The sequence below is a fragment of the Ambystoma mexicanum genome, chromosome 12 (assembly GCF_040938575.1).
Source record: "Ambystoma mexicanum isolate Mex_15411 chromosome 12, UKY_AmexF1_1, whole genome shotgun sequence".
In the NCBI taxonomy this organism is placed as follows: domain Eukaryota; kingdom Metazoa; phylum Chordata; class Amphibia; order Caudata; family Ambystomatidae; genus Ambystoma; species Ambystoma mexicanum.
The window spans coordinates 83,838,378-83,851,553 of record NC_090936.1 but is presented as its reverse complement, the minus strand read 5'-3'; the positions used below and the strand labels follow the sequence as shown (position 1 = coordinate 83,851,553).

The following is a 13,176-nucleotide window of genomic DNA, read 5'->3' as shown; positions in this document are numbered from 1 at the left end:
CTTTGGAAAAAAAAAAATAATGGTGCAATCCCATGGGGAAACGTCCATGAATCAGGCCCACTGTGTTTCGAGTACCGACACAAGGTGGCATTTCTGCAAACCCACAGGCAACTCTTGTTTGCCAGCAACTGTAGAAGGACCTTTCCCTCTACTGTTAACACAGTCATATTAATCACAGAGTCGGGGAGCTTTGGCAGGTGGAATGTAAGGGGAGATCTAAGGAGAGGTGTTATGTGTTCCATCTTTCATTATCCTAGCTAATAATATTCCATCACTCAGCCATGACTTATCTTTAGTAAATATAGTCAATACAATTGCATTACATTCAGGATATTTTATAAATGCAGCAGAGGGACCAAGCAAGGTCCCTTGAAGGTTTCCTAGGTCCCTTGACCTTGCTTGGTCCCTCTGCTGCATTTAACACAGTGTATCATAGGGTCTTGATGAGCCGGATGGAAAAACAGAGGATTATGCACAAGAACACTTGGACGATCTCATTATGGAGAAGTAAAATATACAGACGGAAGCAAAATCAACAGCTATCAGAAGGTCCTAGCTAGCTGGTGATATCCAACTCTTGACCTGCGTTTCGAATGGCCAGAAACAATGGGCCCATACTCCAATATGTGTATATTTCGGAACCTTGCCATAATTTTTGATTGGCAGTCGTACTTTGAGTCCCATGTTCGAGCTGTGAAAACATCATTCATGCTACTATTTGTACATGATTGTAAATTTATGACCTTTACCCAGTAAAGCCACAAAGCCAAGGAAGTAAAAACTATAGCGTTTCCACAATTGACATATGGGAACAGTGGCATTTTAGATATTTCCAAAACCTGATTTACAAAGTGTAAAAGGTAAAAATGGGGCATATATATAATACGCAATCACGTAGTAAAAATGCATACAAACAAATAAAATGTCAAATACCTTTATCCTCGACTTCTGCAAGCATGTCAACTAAGTAATTCAGTGGCAGGAAGTTTACAGAGGTTCTTGAATGCTCAATACAGTATCGTCTGCAGAGCTGCTGAGAAATACAGAGAAAACAATTATTGGCCCTTGGTGATGAACTTAAAAATAATCGTTTAAAGGTTATCTCTACACCATGTATCTTTGCAACGATTCATGCTTTCAGTAGGCCCACAAGTCGAGTGATTGCGTACTTCACCTCATTTTTCCATCGCTTCTCCAACAAGCGCTTCACATAGTTTGTTGCAAAATATGTCGAGCTGACTGGATGATCCCACAATTGATAAGCTTTTTGACACAATGCCTAAAAATGGGGACAAAGGAACACGTATTCACTGCTTTGAATTCAATTAGGTCACAGGACTTTTCCTTCAAACCACTTGCAGCCCAAGTCAGGATTTCCTGGGGCGAAGCACATTCCTTCTATGCACCAGGAAATCCTAGAGCCAAGTGTTTACCTGTTCCCTCTGCTCCACACCAAGCTGTAGATTAACAAATCAGACTCTATGGCTCAGCATTGCGGAAGACGCCCCTTCACAACAAACAAGGCACTAAGGAAAGAAGGCTGTGTGCGTCCCCAGTGGCTTGGCAACAATTTCATGGCAACATTATCATGCCCTAGAAACTGACATTTGCTCAACCTTAAGTACATATCACAAAGATTGTATTTCAATGTGCGAGGCTTTATCAATATTTTGAACAGAAAAAGTTAGAAACACAAACAGTAAGAATATTTGTCCGTATATAAACCCATTTACAAAGAACAGGTCACCTAAGGTACTTGCTCTCAACAATATGGATGAACAAATAACTTACTTCTCTATTATTTTCCTTCTGATGGATTAGTCCTTCCTCTTACAAGCCCTCATCACCCTCCCAACCTACCCATGCTGTTAGATGGCTTGTGTTCATCTCGTGGTGTTCTGTTGTCCCTGGGCTGCTGAGTTCTAGGAAAAAAGGAAGCACCAAGATCTTGGGATGCCAATGGCCCAACATATACTGCCTCTGACATCAAATCATCATGAGTGCAAAACGAAGTTGAGCAGAGCTGAAGTAGACCCACATGGCACCTAATGATGGCTGAAAAGATTTCCAAAAGCAACTGGCATTGGACGATATACATGTTTTTTGTTGTTGTATATTTTATTGTGTATTAGTAAACTCGCCCGCGATTGGTCGCAAAGCGGGCATTACCAGCCCGTGAATCCCTTACCTCTTGTCCTGCGCCGCATCCCGCAACATTATTTTTCCTTTTTTGTTTGTTGGTATTTCATTTCCTTATGTGACGCACTTCATTCTTGATCCGCACTGCATGGGACTTTTGCTTCCCGCATTTCCACCCTTTCATAGTTGTTGCAGCATACTTCAGCTGCTATCTTCATGTCGCAAAAAGTAAATGCTTTGTTTCCAGATCATCATACAGCTTTTCCAGACACTTCTCTATTTATTTTAATTTGTTTCCACTACATAAATTGTTGCCTCCTTCTTTCTTACATTTGCAATACATATTTGTTTCTTTAATTTCACTTCAAGTACTTTTCTTAAAATCTTTAATTTCTCTCATTTACATTATACAGGAATACAATAGAAATGATTCAGCATATTTTCTATTGCATTCCCATACAATGTATGTAGTAGGCACTCACCCAACATGGCCACCATTGTCAAGCAGTGCCTATTTGAATGAAACCATTCCAATGTATAGAAAGAAACTCCAGCTTCTGAATGCGATGACAACGGAACATCACAGACAGCAAGCTGAGTTTTTCTATTGACGCCTCCGACACCTGAGCTATTAGTATCCCGGGAAATACAACCGGGATACTAATAGCAATAAGCCCCTTGCTGGGGGGGGGGGCATTTCCGTGTCAGGTAATGCCCCGGGGTCTTTGTTAAGCACCTTGCTTCACTTGGGCCTATAACTATGGACCCTGGGGCATTACCTGATTTGGTAATTTCCCCCGGCTATGGGCTTATTGCTTAAATGGTTAAGACATTTTCAACCTTAACAATATCATACAAAGATAGATAAAAACATTTGATAAACCAACAGTTAATATACATTTGTACATTAAGTAATTCCATACATACACTAAATGAAATGAAATATAAAAAAAACACTAACCCTTGGTACACAACAATATTTAACATCTATGATGAGGAATGTGTGAGGGAATGATTAATGAATCAGAAGGAGAAATTACTTACCAGTAATGATCTTTCTGCGGAGTCGTCTCCCACAGATTCCTCATCTTGATAGATCATCCCCTTCAGTGTCAGCTGATGCACAGAAACATTCTATAGGGGACTCTATATCATCTCCTCCACCTCTGCAAGCCTCAACCATGCCACCCATCGACTTGGATGTGATCACATATATAGTGGGACCTATGCCCCCTCAGTTCTCTACCTTTACTCTTACGTTCCGTTCCCGTTCCTCCATACTGCATGGGCGTCCCTTCCAAGGGACGGGAGACAGAACCTTTTTCACTAGAAAAAAACCTTCTTTCCCCTTAAAATTTAGAGGCACACAGGGGTGCGGCCCAGGGAGCATGTGCTGCCCTGACTCCGCCCTCCGGCGCCACACCTCACTCCCCTTTTCCGTGTCGACGGGAATGGGCCGAATTCCCCAACGCTCCTAGGTTTAGCTTCGGCCATGTAATTCCAAGCGTGGATACTTCTTCTCTTTGTCTTTTAAATCATTCAGGTACTCGGTCCTCAGGCGTCACGCCCCTCCCTTGCGAATGTCGACTTCCACAGGGTTCAGCAGGTGTCCATCCTGCAACAGGCTCTTCCCAACTTCAGACCCCCACACCCTCTGCCTACGTTGCCCTGGTCCAGACCACGGTTGGCAAGCTTGTACAGCGTGTGGCTCGCTGTCCTTGAAAGCGCTGAAGAACAGACTAACCAGGTGGAGGGAACTCTTCCAGAAGTCGCCTCCAGAGGACCTCAAGAACTTTGTAAAACATCGAACCAAGCCCAAGGTAGGGCCGATATTTTCCATTGCACCCCGCAAAGGAGACTCCTTCCCAGGGACTCTCCCACGCGGGAGGGAACGGTCAGGTCCTTCTACCAGCACTTGCACCGAGGCTGCTGCAGCTACCGGCCTCCGGCCTGAGGGATCCTCCCGGTGACAGTGTTGAGGGACCGGAAGGTTCTTTTACCGGGTCTTCACCCGAGGGGCTCCGCCCTTGTACCAGCACTATGGCCGAGGGGCTACGCCCTAGGATCAGCAATACGTCTGAGGGGGCACCTAAACGCAGCACTACCGACCCCCGGGTCGAGGGTGTCCCACCTATCGGGCCTAGGCCCGAGGAGCAGGGTAGGCCTTGTGATCCACATGTAATAGTCTTGGAGGAGGCTGGGCCCAGCGGGCCGAGCAACACGTGGCAGGCAGCTCGACAAGATGGCCGCAGAGCTAGACAGAGGCACCCATTCGACGCCATTCCAGGAATTCGGCCTAGAACAAGTGTCAAGGTGGGACTGGCTTCAACCAGGTACGTGGCCTACAGCTTATCTCTCTTTTGCAAAGGGAAGCTTTCATACAGGCAGGGTATGCAGCGGCTCCAGCAGCTCCCAGCTACCCCGTCAGCACCCCCTGCCACCTCCTCGGCCAGTGAAGAGGGGTACTTCGAGAGGTTCCTTGGCCTCATGAAGTCACCTCAGATGGGGGTTATCCTCAAAGACACCATCAGGGAAGTTCTTCCCGCAATGCTAGCGGCACAACAAGCGCCTTCGCTGGTTCCCCAGGCTCCGGCGCAGCCGCTGCCTCCGGCTCTGCAGCCGACTCCTAAGGCGGCTCCGTACAACCCTCGGCCGCCTCCTCCTCACTCTACGGCCGCGGTCCCTGTCCCCCAGCGCCAACTACTCCTCCTCCACAGGATCCGCCTGATCCACAGGATACGAATGAGGAGGAGGATCCGGACATGCCATCCTCAGCCAGGGCCTTCCACAAACGCCTTGCTGGGCTGGCCGAGTATCTGGGCCTACCCCAGCCCGAGGTTGAGCAGCCGGCAGAGCGGTTCTCGCGGAAGTCCTCATGCAACGCCCCTCTGCCAAAACGGGGATTCCACTGCAAACCGATGTAGTCTCCCTGGCCAAGAAGGGCTGGCTCAAACCCCACTTGGCCCAGCCGGTCAATCGACGCCTGGATGCCAAGTACAGGCAGATAGAGGGGGATACACTCTTGCTCTCGTCCTATCCTCAGCCACACTCCTCAGTGATTGCTGCAGCATCACTATACTCCAAGCCTCAGTCGTCCTCAGCCGCCTCCTCTGCAGTGCTGCTAGGCAAAGAGGAGAAGATCTTGGAGGCGTACGGGAAGCAGCTCTATTCCAACGCGTCCTTGCATCTGCGTCAGGCCAATGCCGATGTCATGCTGGCTGCCGCCAACCAAAGATTATGGTGAGAAATTGCGTACTTCCTGTTAGGCAGAATCCTGTGCAGTGGCCTTAGGGACCACTACACACAATTAAGACTACAGGTGGCAATACAAGTTTTACCTTTGGCACTACTACTATGTTAAAGTGGTAGCAGTAGCGGAGCAGCCAGGCTTATCTCAAGAGTAAATGAGCAGTAGCAGAGATTACACAAAGGGACCACAATTACTGTGACTCAAGCAAACACTGACTCAAGGTTTCAGGTAAAAAATATAAGTACATTTACTTTTTAACCATTTGTTATAAACACAACACTTCTATTAATTTCAAAACCACACGTAAAATACACTACAACTAACCAATTCACTTTGTACGGTATAAATCAAGGTAAGTACCCTGTGTTTGAACGGACCGGTGTTATGAAACAAGACACGTTACCATGAATACGATTGCGATCACTTTTTGACAGTCGGTCTACTAAATAAACGCGAATCCGCGGAAAGAAATGCTACAGGGGCAAAAACACACTTAGCACCTGAGATACCCAGAGGGAGTTGGGGGTAAAAATCATAGGCAATATATTATTTAGGCAGACAGAATCGAAGAACACTCGGACAGGAATTCAAGAGTCAAAGGGCCGGAGCCAGAGTTAAGTGACGCCGGGTGCCTGTTGTCGAGGATCACACAGTCGGACAGTTCACGATTCAATGTAGCCAAGATTACTTTGATATTGTCAATGTTCAGAAGCAAAAGTTATAAGAAGGAGGGAAAAGTAAGGACAAGCCTTAAGGAAGAGAAATAGGGATTCACCCAAATTCCTCAAGCAGGACACAGTACCTTTCTCAAAGGATGAAGCTGGTATCACGGCAGTTGTTCCTGGTAGTTTCCTGCAGACCCACGATTCCTGGAGCTTCGGCACGAAGAAGGACGATGAGGGGGTTTTGCACCACACAGGGATGAGGCTGGCAGCAGCGACGATGAATAAAAGGTGCGCTCCTTAAAAACAGGAGAGGCTTTTCAGGTGGCTATCCGGACCACTACAGCAGTGTGCAGCGATTTCGACCACAAAGGGATTCCTCTGACTGAAGAAGACGAGCTGGTTATCCCCACCAGGCTCAAGGGAAGAAGACCCCAGACTGGATCTTCTCTTAGTCTTTGAAGGGTAGATAGCTCAGGTCTGCAGCAGGGCTTCACCGGTATGGGATAGTTGCAGCAGTCGACCTCTCCTCCGCTTCTCTTCGGTTCCTTGTAGTTCCAGTGGCGACTCTCTGACTTCCAGCCCAAGAGACCTGCCTTTTATGCGAAAATCCCCCATTCACACAGCCTGGCTGTCAATCACACAGCAGGGGGGGTTGTCCAGCCCGGACAACCACCTCAGCCAATCAGGAAAAAGTGTGACTTGGGTTTCCTAGGATACCCTGTGCAGGGAGTGACTACAACCCTCCCTCACATTCAACCCACCTAGACACCCAGGTGCCTAGAGGAGGGCTTCTTGGCAGAAGCCCGCCAAAAGACAGCGAACAAAGAAGGCAAACCTGGTTTGCCGCGCAAAGTAAAACACAAGAAGGAGTTTAACCAAAAGAAATGACGAATAAACCGCACCTGAGCCAAAAGAAAAAGCATTTGGTCAAGCGAGTTTAAGTTCGAGGCTAACACAATAGCCTACAATATCACCACGGTTATATAAGATAACTGCGGTAGAAAATTAGGCTAGATACCACTGCCACCAACTATGTCTAAATGTTAAAAGAGCGAAACAATGCTCTAGGAGGTACAGATAAAAAGGGCTAAGGAGTAACCCTTTCCAGCACTCCATGTAAGATGGTGTGTACTGGATCTGTGGTTAATTTGACTAAGTAAAGTTAATGGTAACTCTACCCTTTTCTTGGGGACAGTAGTCAGCCTCAGAAATTGAGTCGGTGGGAAGTCTGAACGACAACCCTGTGTCACTGCACAGAGGGTGCTGTGCGACAAACAAAAGAAGGGGGCTACTGAAGTGGTGTACTCCAGAGTCCACAATCACAAAAACAGGTAAAAACACATAGCAAAACACAGATAAGAGTGGGGGAAAAGCTCACACTCTTACCAAGTGGAAAGAAATAACTCCAGAGATCCAGCAAAGCTGCTGAGGGACTCACTAGGTAAGGGAAATTAGCCATGAAATGAGAATTCTCCCTAACACTTCCTCCCGGAACTCCCTACCCAGAGCCAATCACGCTTTAAGGCGGGGCTAGCCGAGGCCAAGCTGGTGGCGCATGACCTCATGGAATCCACCGTGGCCCATATTGACACCTCTGGCCGTGCCATCTGTATCGCCAGGGACATGAGAAGGACAGCCTGGCTCCGGGCAACAAAATTCAACCGGACATCCAGGAACGCATATTAGATCTACCGTTCGGGGGGGTGGGAGGGTGCCTCTTCCACTCCTCCACGGACAAAGAGCTGGACAAGAAGAAAACCAGCTCACAAACGGCCAAGTCTTTATCGATCCTGACAAAGACCACACACACATCGTACACCCAATCTAAGCAGCACTCCGACAGGGGTGGTACGTATGGAGGGTTCCGCGGCTTCCAGGAATGGAGATCCAGGCAGCCATACCGCTCGCCGTCTCAGAACCGGCGCAAGCAACAAAAAGGGGGTGGGAGGAGGGAGAGTAAGGGCTTTTTCCAGTCACCCTCCTCCGTGACAGCCTCTGAGGGAAAGAAGGCATGACACGCCCTTTCGGGTCCACGTGTCTCCGGTGGGGGGCAGGCTTGCTCTCTATGCACATTTCTGGCGCCAGAATTTCTCGGACCCCTGGATCCTCTCTGTAGTATCCACAGAGTACTGCCTCCCTATCCCAGCCTCTCTTCCCTCCTCCCCTCCACTCCCACAGGATGGGACAGCAACTCTTTTGGCGGAGATCTAGTCGCTCATAGAGAGCCAGGCAGTGGAGGAAGTCCCAGCCTCCCAGCAAGGCTTGGGCTTTTACTCCAGGATTTTCACCATTCAGAAGAAGAACCATGCAGGCCTGAGAGTTGTGCTGGACCTTTCCACCCTCAACCTCTCCTTACCCCATCAAAAATTAAAGATGGTTACGCCAACTTTTATAACGGAGGCATTGTGCAAGGGAGACTGGATGTGCTCCCTGGATCTGAAGGCCGCGTCCCTACACTTCCCGATCTGGCAGCCCCATCGTTCTTTCCTATGGTTCAGGATCATGGGCTACCATTTTCAATACAAGGGCCTTCCTTTTGGCCTCAACTCGGCCCCCAGGGTCTTTACCAGGCTCATGAATACAGTGGCGGCCCTCCTCAGAGCGCAGGGCCTCCACATCTACCCATACCTCGACGACTGGCTCGTCAGGGCTACATCTCCCGAAGTGGTCCTCCACTCTTCCCATGCCCTTATGAACTGAACACGCAGCACGATCTGGGCTTCTCGCTCAATCTCAAAAAGTCGCAGCTGAAGCCCACGCAGACTCTGGCATTCTCGGGCCTCATCTGGGACACGTGCTCCGAGAAGGTATTTCTGTCGGAGGACAAGATCTCGGCCATCAAGAGGGCCACCACCCACTTCCTGAGCAGACAGGTGACCTTGGCATGGTGGTACCATCATCTCGTGGTTCTCTCGGCGGCAGGCCTACTAGCCGTCCCACACACAAGATTGAGGATGAGGAGAATTCAGCTGCACTTTGCGATCTCATGGAACCAAGAGCAGGGCTCTCAATCCAAGTTGATCAACGCTCCTCCATTGCTCCACCCGGACCCAGCATGGTGGTCCAGGGACTGCAACCTGCAGATGTGCAAGCCCTTTCGGCCGCCCTCCCCGCAGGCCACCATCACTACAAATTACTTGCTCGAGGGTTGGGGAGCCACCCTGGACGATCTCTCAGTCCACGGCACCTGAACTCGACAGGAGCAGGAATACCACATCAATTGGCTAGAGCTGAACGCGATCTGGCTAGCGCTCAGAGCATTCCTACCACTTCTCAAGGGCAAGGTTGTCCTCATCCAGACAGACAACTCGACCAGCATGTATTACATGTATTACGTCAACAAGCAGGGAGGCACCAGATCCCCTCCGCTGTGCAGACTAGCTCTCAGCATGTGGGAGTGGGCCCTGGAAAGCGACATCTACCTCCTGGGGCAATCCAACCTGGAAGCGGACAGGCTCAACAGGTTGGGAGTGGACAATTACGAGTGGCAGCTAAACGACCTTGTTGTTCAGGAGATCTTCAACAGGTGTGGGTCATCTCTTGCCACCTGTCACAACAGGAAGTGTCCTCAGTTCGCCTTCTGGCAGGGACAGGTCCCTGGCTCCCTGGGCGACACATTTCGGCTTCAGTGGAGCGGCATGAAGGCTTACGCCTTCCCGCCCATTCCGCTGATTCACAGAGTGATTTGCAAGATCAAAGAGTCTCACCAGCTCAACATCATTCCAATAGCTCCACGGTGGCTGGCCAGGCCATGGTTTTCGGAGCTGCTCAGCCTCTCGGAGATGCCTCCCATTCACCTCCCGATGGGCCCAGCACATCTTCTGCCACAGCAGTGGGGCAGTCATCCACCCTGCGCCACAGAAACTAACCCTCACAGCATGGTACCTGAGCAGGTAACGCTGCGGCACATCAGCCTATCACAGGCTAATCTGGAAATCATACAGGGCGCAAGAAGCAAGTCTACCAGGGTCCGGTATAAAAGCAAATGGACCAGATTCTGCCACTGGGCGGACTCTAAAGAAATCGACCCCCTGTCATGTACTTTGGACGATGTGCTCTACTTCTCGGCTCACCTCGCCCACTCTGGAGTGCAGGTTGACACTTGCTGTACATACTTCGCAGCCATCGGGGCTTACAGGAACTCGGAGGAGGGGATCTTCTCCTCCTCCAACCCTATTGTCAAACATTTGACGGGGCTCTCGAAGGTTCTACCCGCCCGTCAAGAAACCGCACCCTTTGTGGGACCTCAACATAGTCCTGGGCGCCTTTGTCGCACAAACCGTTCGAGCCAATGGCATCCGCTGACATCAGGTTGGTCACCATCAAGACGGCCTTAATAGTCTGCCTCACCTCGGCTCGTAGAGTCAGCGAAATCCAGGCGCTGGTTGCCTCAGAACCATAAGCATTTCTGCCCAAGGTGCCGTAAGCTTTCCATTTGAACGAGGAAATTGTCCTTCGTAGGTTTTTTGCCGATCCCAAGGACGAAGCACAGAGAATGCTGCACTGCCTGGAAGTCAGGCGTGCCCTGAAATTTTACTTGGACAGGACCAAGGGCTTCCGCAAATCGGATGCCCTGTTCGTCACTTTCGGAGGCTCGAGACCAGGCTATCAGGCCACCCGTTGGATGGTCTCCGCCATCAAGGAAACGTACGAGGGTCAGCACAAGCCTCTTCCGGCCAACATGCATGCCCACGCAGTCAGGGCCAAGGCAACCGCCATCGCATTCCAAAGCCATGTCCCTTGGCAAGTCATAAGCAGGGCGGCCACTTGGGCCACTCCCTCGGCTTTCTGCAAGCATTACTGTTTGGATGCCGGCTCTAGATCTGATGCAGCGTTCGGACAGGCGGTTCTCAGGAACCTATTTGCTTAAGGAGGGTCTCCTCTCCACCCTGGGGCTACGTTCAGTTGTAATCGCCCATGCAGTATGGAGGAAAGGGCACGTGATGTAAGAGTAATTATAAGTTACTCACCTTAGTCCCTTTTCCATACGTCCCACCAGCCTCCCCCCTAATAATACTGGTGTCATTAGGCAATGTTAAATCGATTGTCGACGCGTCAATGGGGACTGAGGTATGGCACCGGAGGGCGGATTCAGGGCAGCACATGCTCCCTGTGCCGCACCCAGCGCGCCTCTAAATTTAAAGGGGGAAGAAGGTTTTTTCTGGTGAAAAAGGTTCAGTCTACCGTCCCTTGGAAGGGACGCCCATGCAGTATGGAGGAAAAGCGACTAAAGACTAAGAGTACATTAGTCACTACGATGAGTAACTTATAGTTTTTCTTCAGTGCTCAGCAGTCGAGGGAAATCAATTCCCATAGATGGAAAAGAAAAATCAGAAAAGGCACTTCTTAACCCATTTTTTGGGTAAGACTAATGAACTTGAAAATCATTTTTGTGCTTCAATTCATTTATCTATTTTTAAAAACAGATCAACTAATAGCGCCAAAGTGCCAACTCTTTGTTAATCACTCACCAACAAAAAGGATAAGAAAGATGAGCCAAGAATGGATGATGCTAAATAAGCTTCTATACTGGGGCAGATAGCGAAGGCGATGAGGAATCTGTGGGAAAAGAATCTTACTGGTAAGTAATATTTCCTTCAGTTCTCACCACAGATTCCTCATCTTGATAGACCCCTAAAGCAGTACTCAGAGCAGGCAGCGGAATAGAAGTTTACACCAACAAACTCTGCAACACTGCCCCCCCAAAGCAGGCATCTCTGCCCTGGGCGAAGTCCAAACTGTAGTGCTTAGAGAAAGTGTACAAAGAGGTCCACTTTGCGGACTGACACCTTTCTTTAACTGGTACGCCCATCTGCACGGCAGATGATGCAGCTACACCCCTGGTAGAGTGAGCCCATAGGAAAGATGGCACTTCATTCCCTGCCTTTTTGTAGCATTCAGAAATACACAGAACCATCAACGCAAGATTGCCTGTTTTGTCACTGCCTGCCCAAACCTGGACTGGAGTACCAAAAATGGGGTAGGCAGAAACCTATTTACAAGACCCTTCAGGAATTGGGTCATAATAAGGATCGTGAAGAAGGATCGTTGATCCGGAGACCTCTTGAAAACAGACAAAGCCACCAAATAGCCTTTGACTATACCAATCTGAAGGCCTTATGAGGCTAGTGATAGAAGGAAATCCATCACTGCATTCCCTGCACCACGCCTTAAATCTTCTCCATCTGCACGTGTACAGAGCTCTTGTAGATGATCTGCGTGTTGTCCGTAGCACCTCAAGTACCTCTTCTGAGAGGTCCCATTCATCATATCTCATCCTCTCAGGAGCCACGCAGGTAGGTTGAGGGATTCTGGGTTCAGGTGGAGAACCCGATATTCCAACGGGGATAAAGCCGGCCACCAAGGCAACCAGAGAGGTGGGCAGATGGCCAAGTCCAGGAGTTCCGAGTACCATGTCCTCCTTGCCCAATCATGGGCAACCAAGATCATGGTGGCTCGAAATCACCTGAAACTCCCAACAGGTATCGGAGGGAAGGCATAGTGGAGGTCGAAAACCCACTCCACCAGGTATGCAGCACCCAGTTCACCTTTCACTGGGAGTTTCCTCGAGCAAAACGGTCAGCACTTCGTGACACGCGGGGGTCTAACAACTCCTGTATGTCTTTGGCATCCGAAATGGAGCTGTAGCTGCCAAGCTCGTCCAAGGCAACAAAGCCGGTGGGAGAATGGGATTCGGCCTGCATGGCATAGGCCGCCCACCGCTTGGTGCGCCTCTCTTTAAGCGTTTTAGGTTAAAAGAGTTTGCAGGACTTGCAACGCTGCTCCAAGTGTTCGCATGGAAGGCAAATATTACACACTTGGTGTGTGTCTTTCCAAGAGAACTTTCTATTACAGGAATAAAAGAACTTAAATGGCGTCCTTTCCATTATTATGTCGAAAAGTAACGGCAGCAAGACAAATGTGAGAAGAAAGGAAAGCAGAAATAGGCATTGTGGCAAACTGATCTACTTTACGGGTACCCCACTAAGCGAAGATCTCCCTAAGAATGTCCCGGCACACTTCCCACTCATGTGAGACTGTTCTGCCTGCTCAGATTGTCTGCCAGCCTGTTCCCCCATCCCTGCCAGATGGACAGCTTAGTCAGAGATCTTGTTCACTTCT

General features: G+C 49.3%; 1 protein-coding gene across 2 annotated transcripts in view; it reads right to left on the bottom strand.

The window, feature by feature from the left end:
* The window catches only part of GSAP (gamma-secretase activating protein), a 2,819,616-nt gene that overhangs the window by 129,732 nt on the left and 2,676,708 nt on the right, over window positions 1-13,176 (bottom strand). The window contains exons 29-30 of one of the 2 annotated variants that reach the window (XM_069628052.1): window positions 1,175-1,279; window positions 934-1,033 (exon numbers count right to left, since the gene is read on the bottom strand). In XM_069628052.1, the coding sequence (XP_069484153.1) occupies window positions 934-1,033; window positions 1,175-1,279 (205 nt within the window). The remainder of the gene's footprint in view (window positions 1-933; window positions 1,034-1,174; window positions 1,280-13,176) is intronic. The other variant, XM_069628053.1, reaches the window with a different exon arrangement.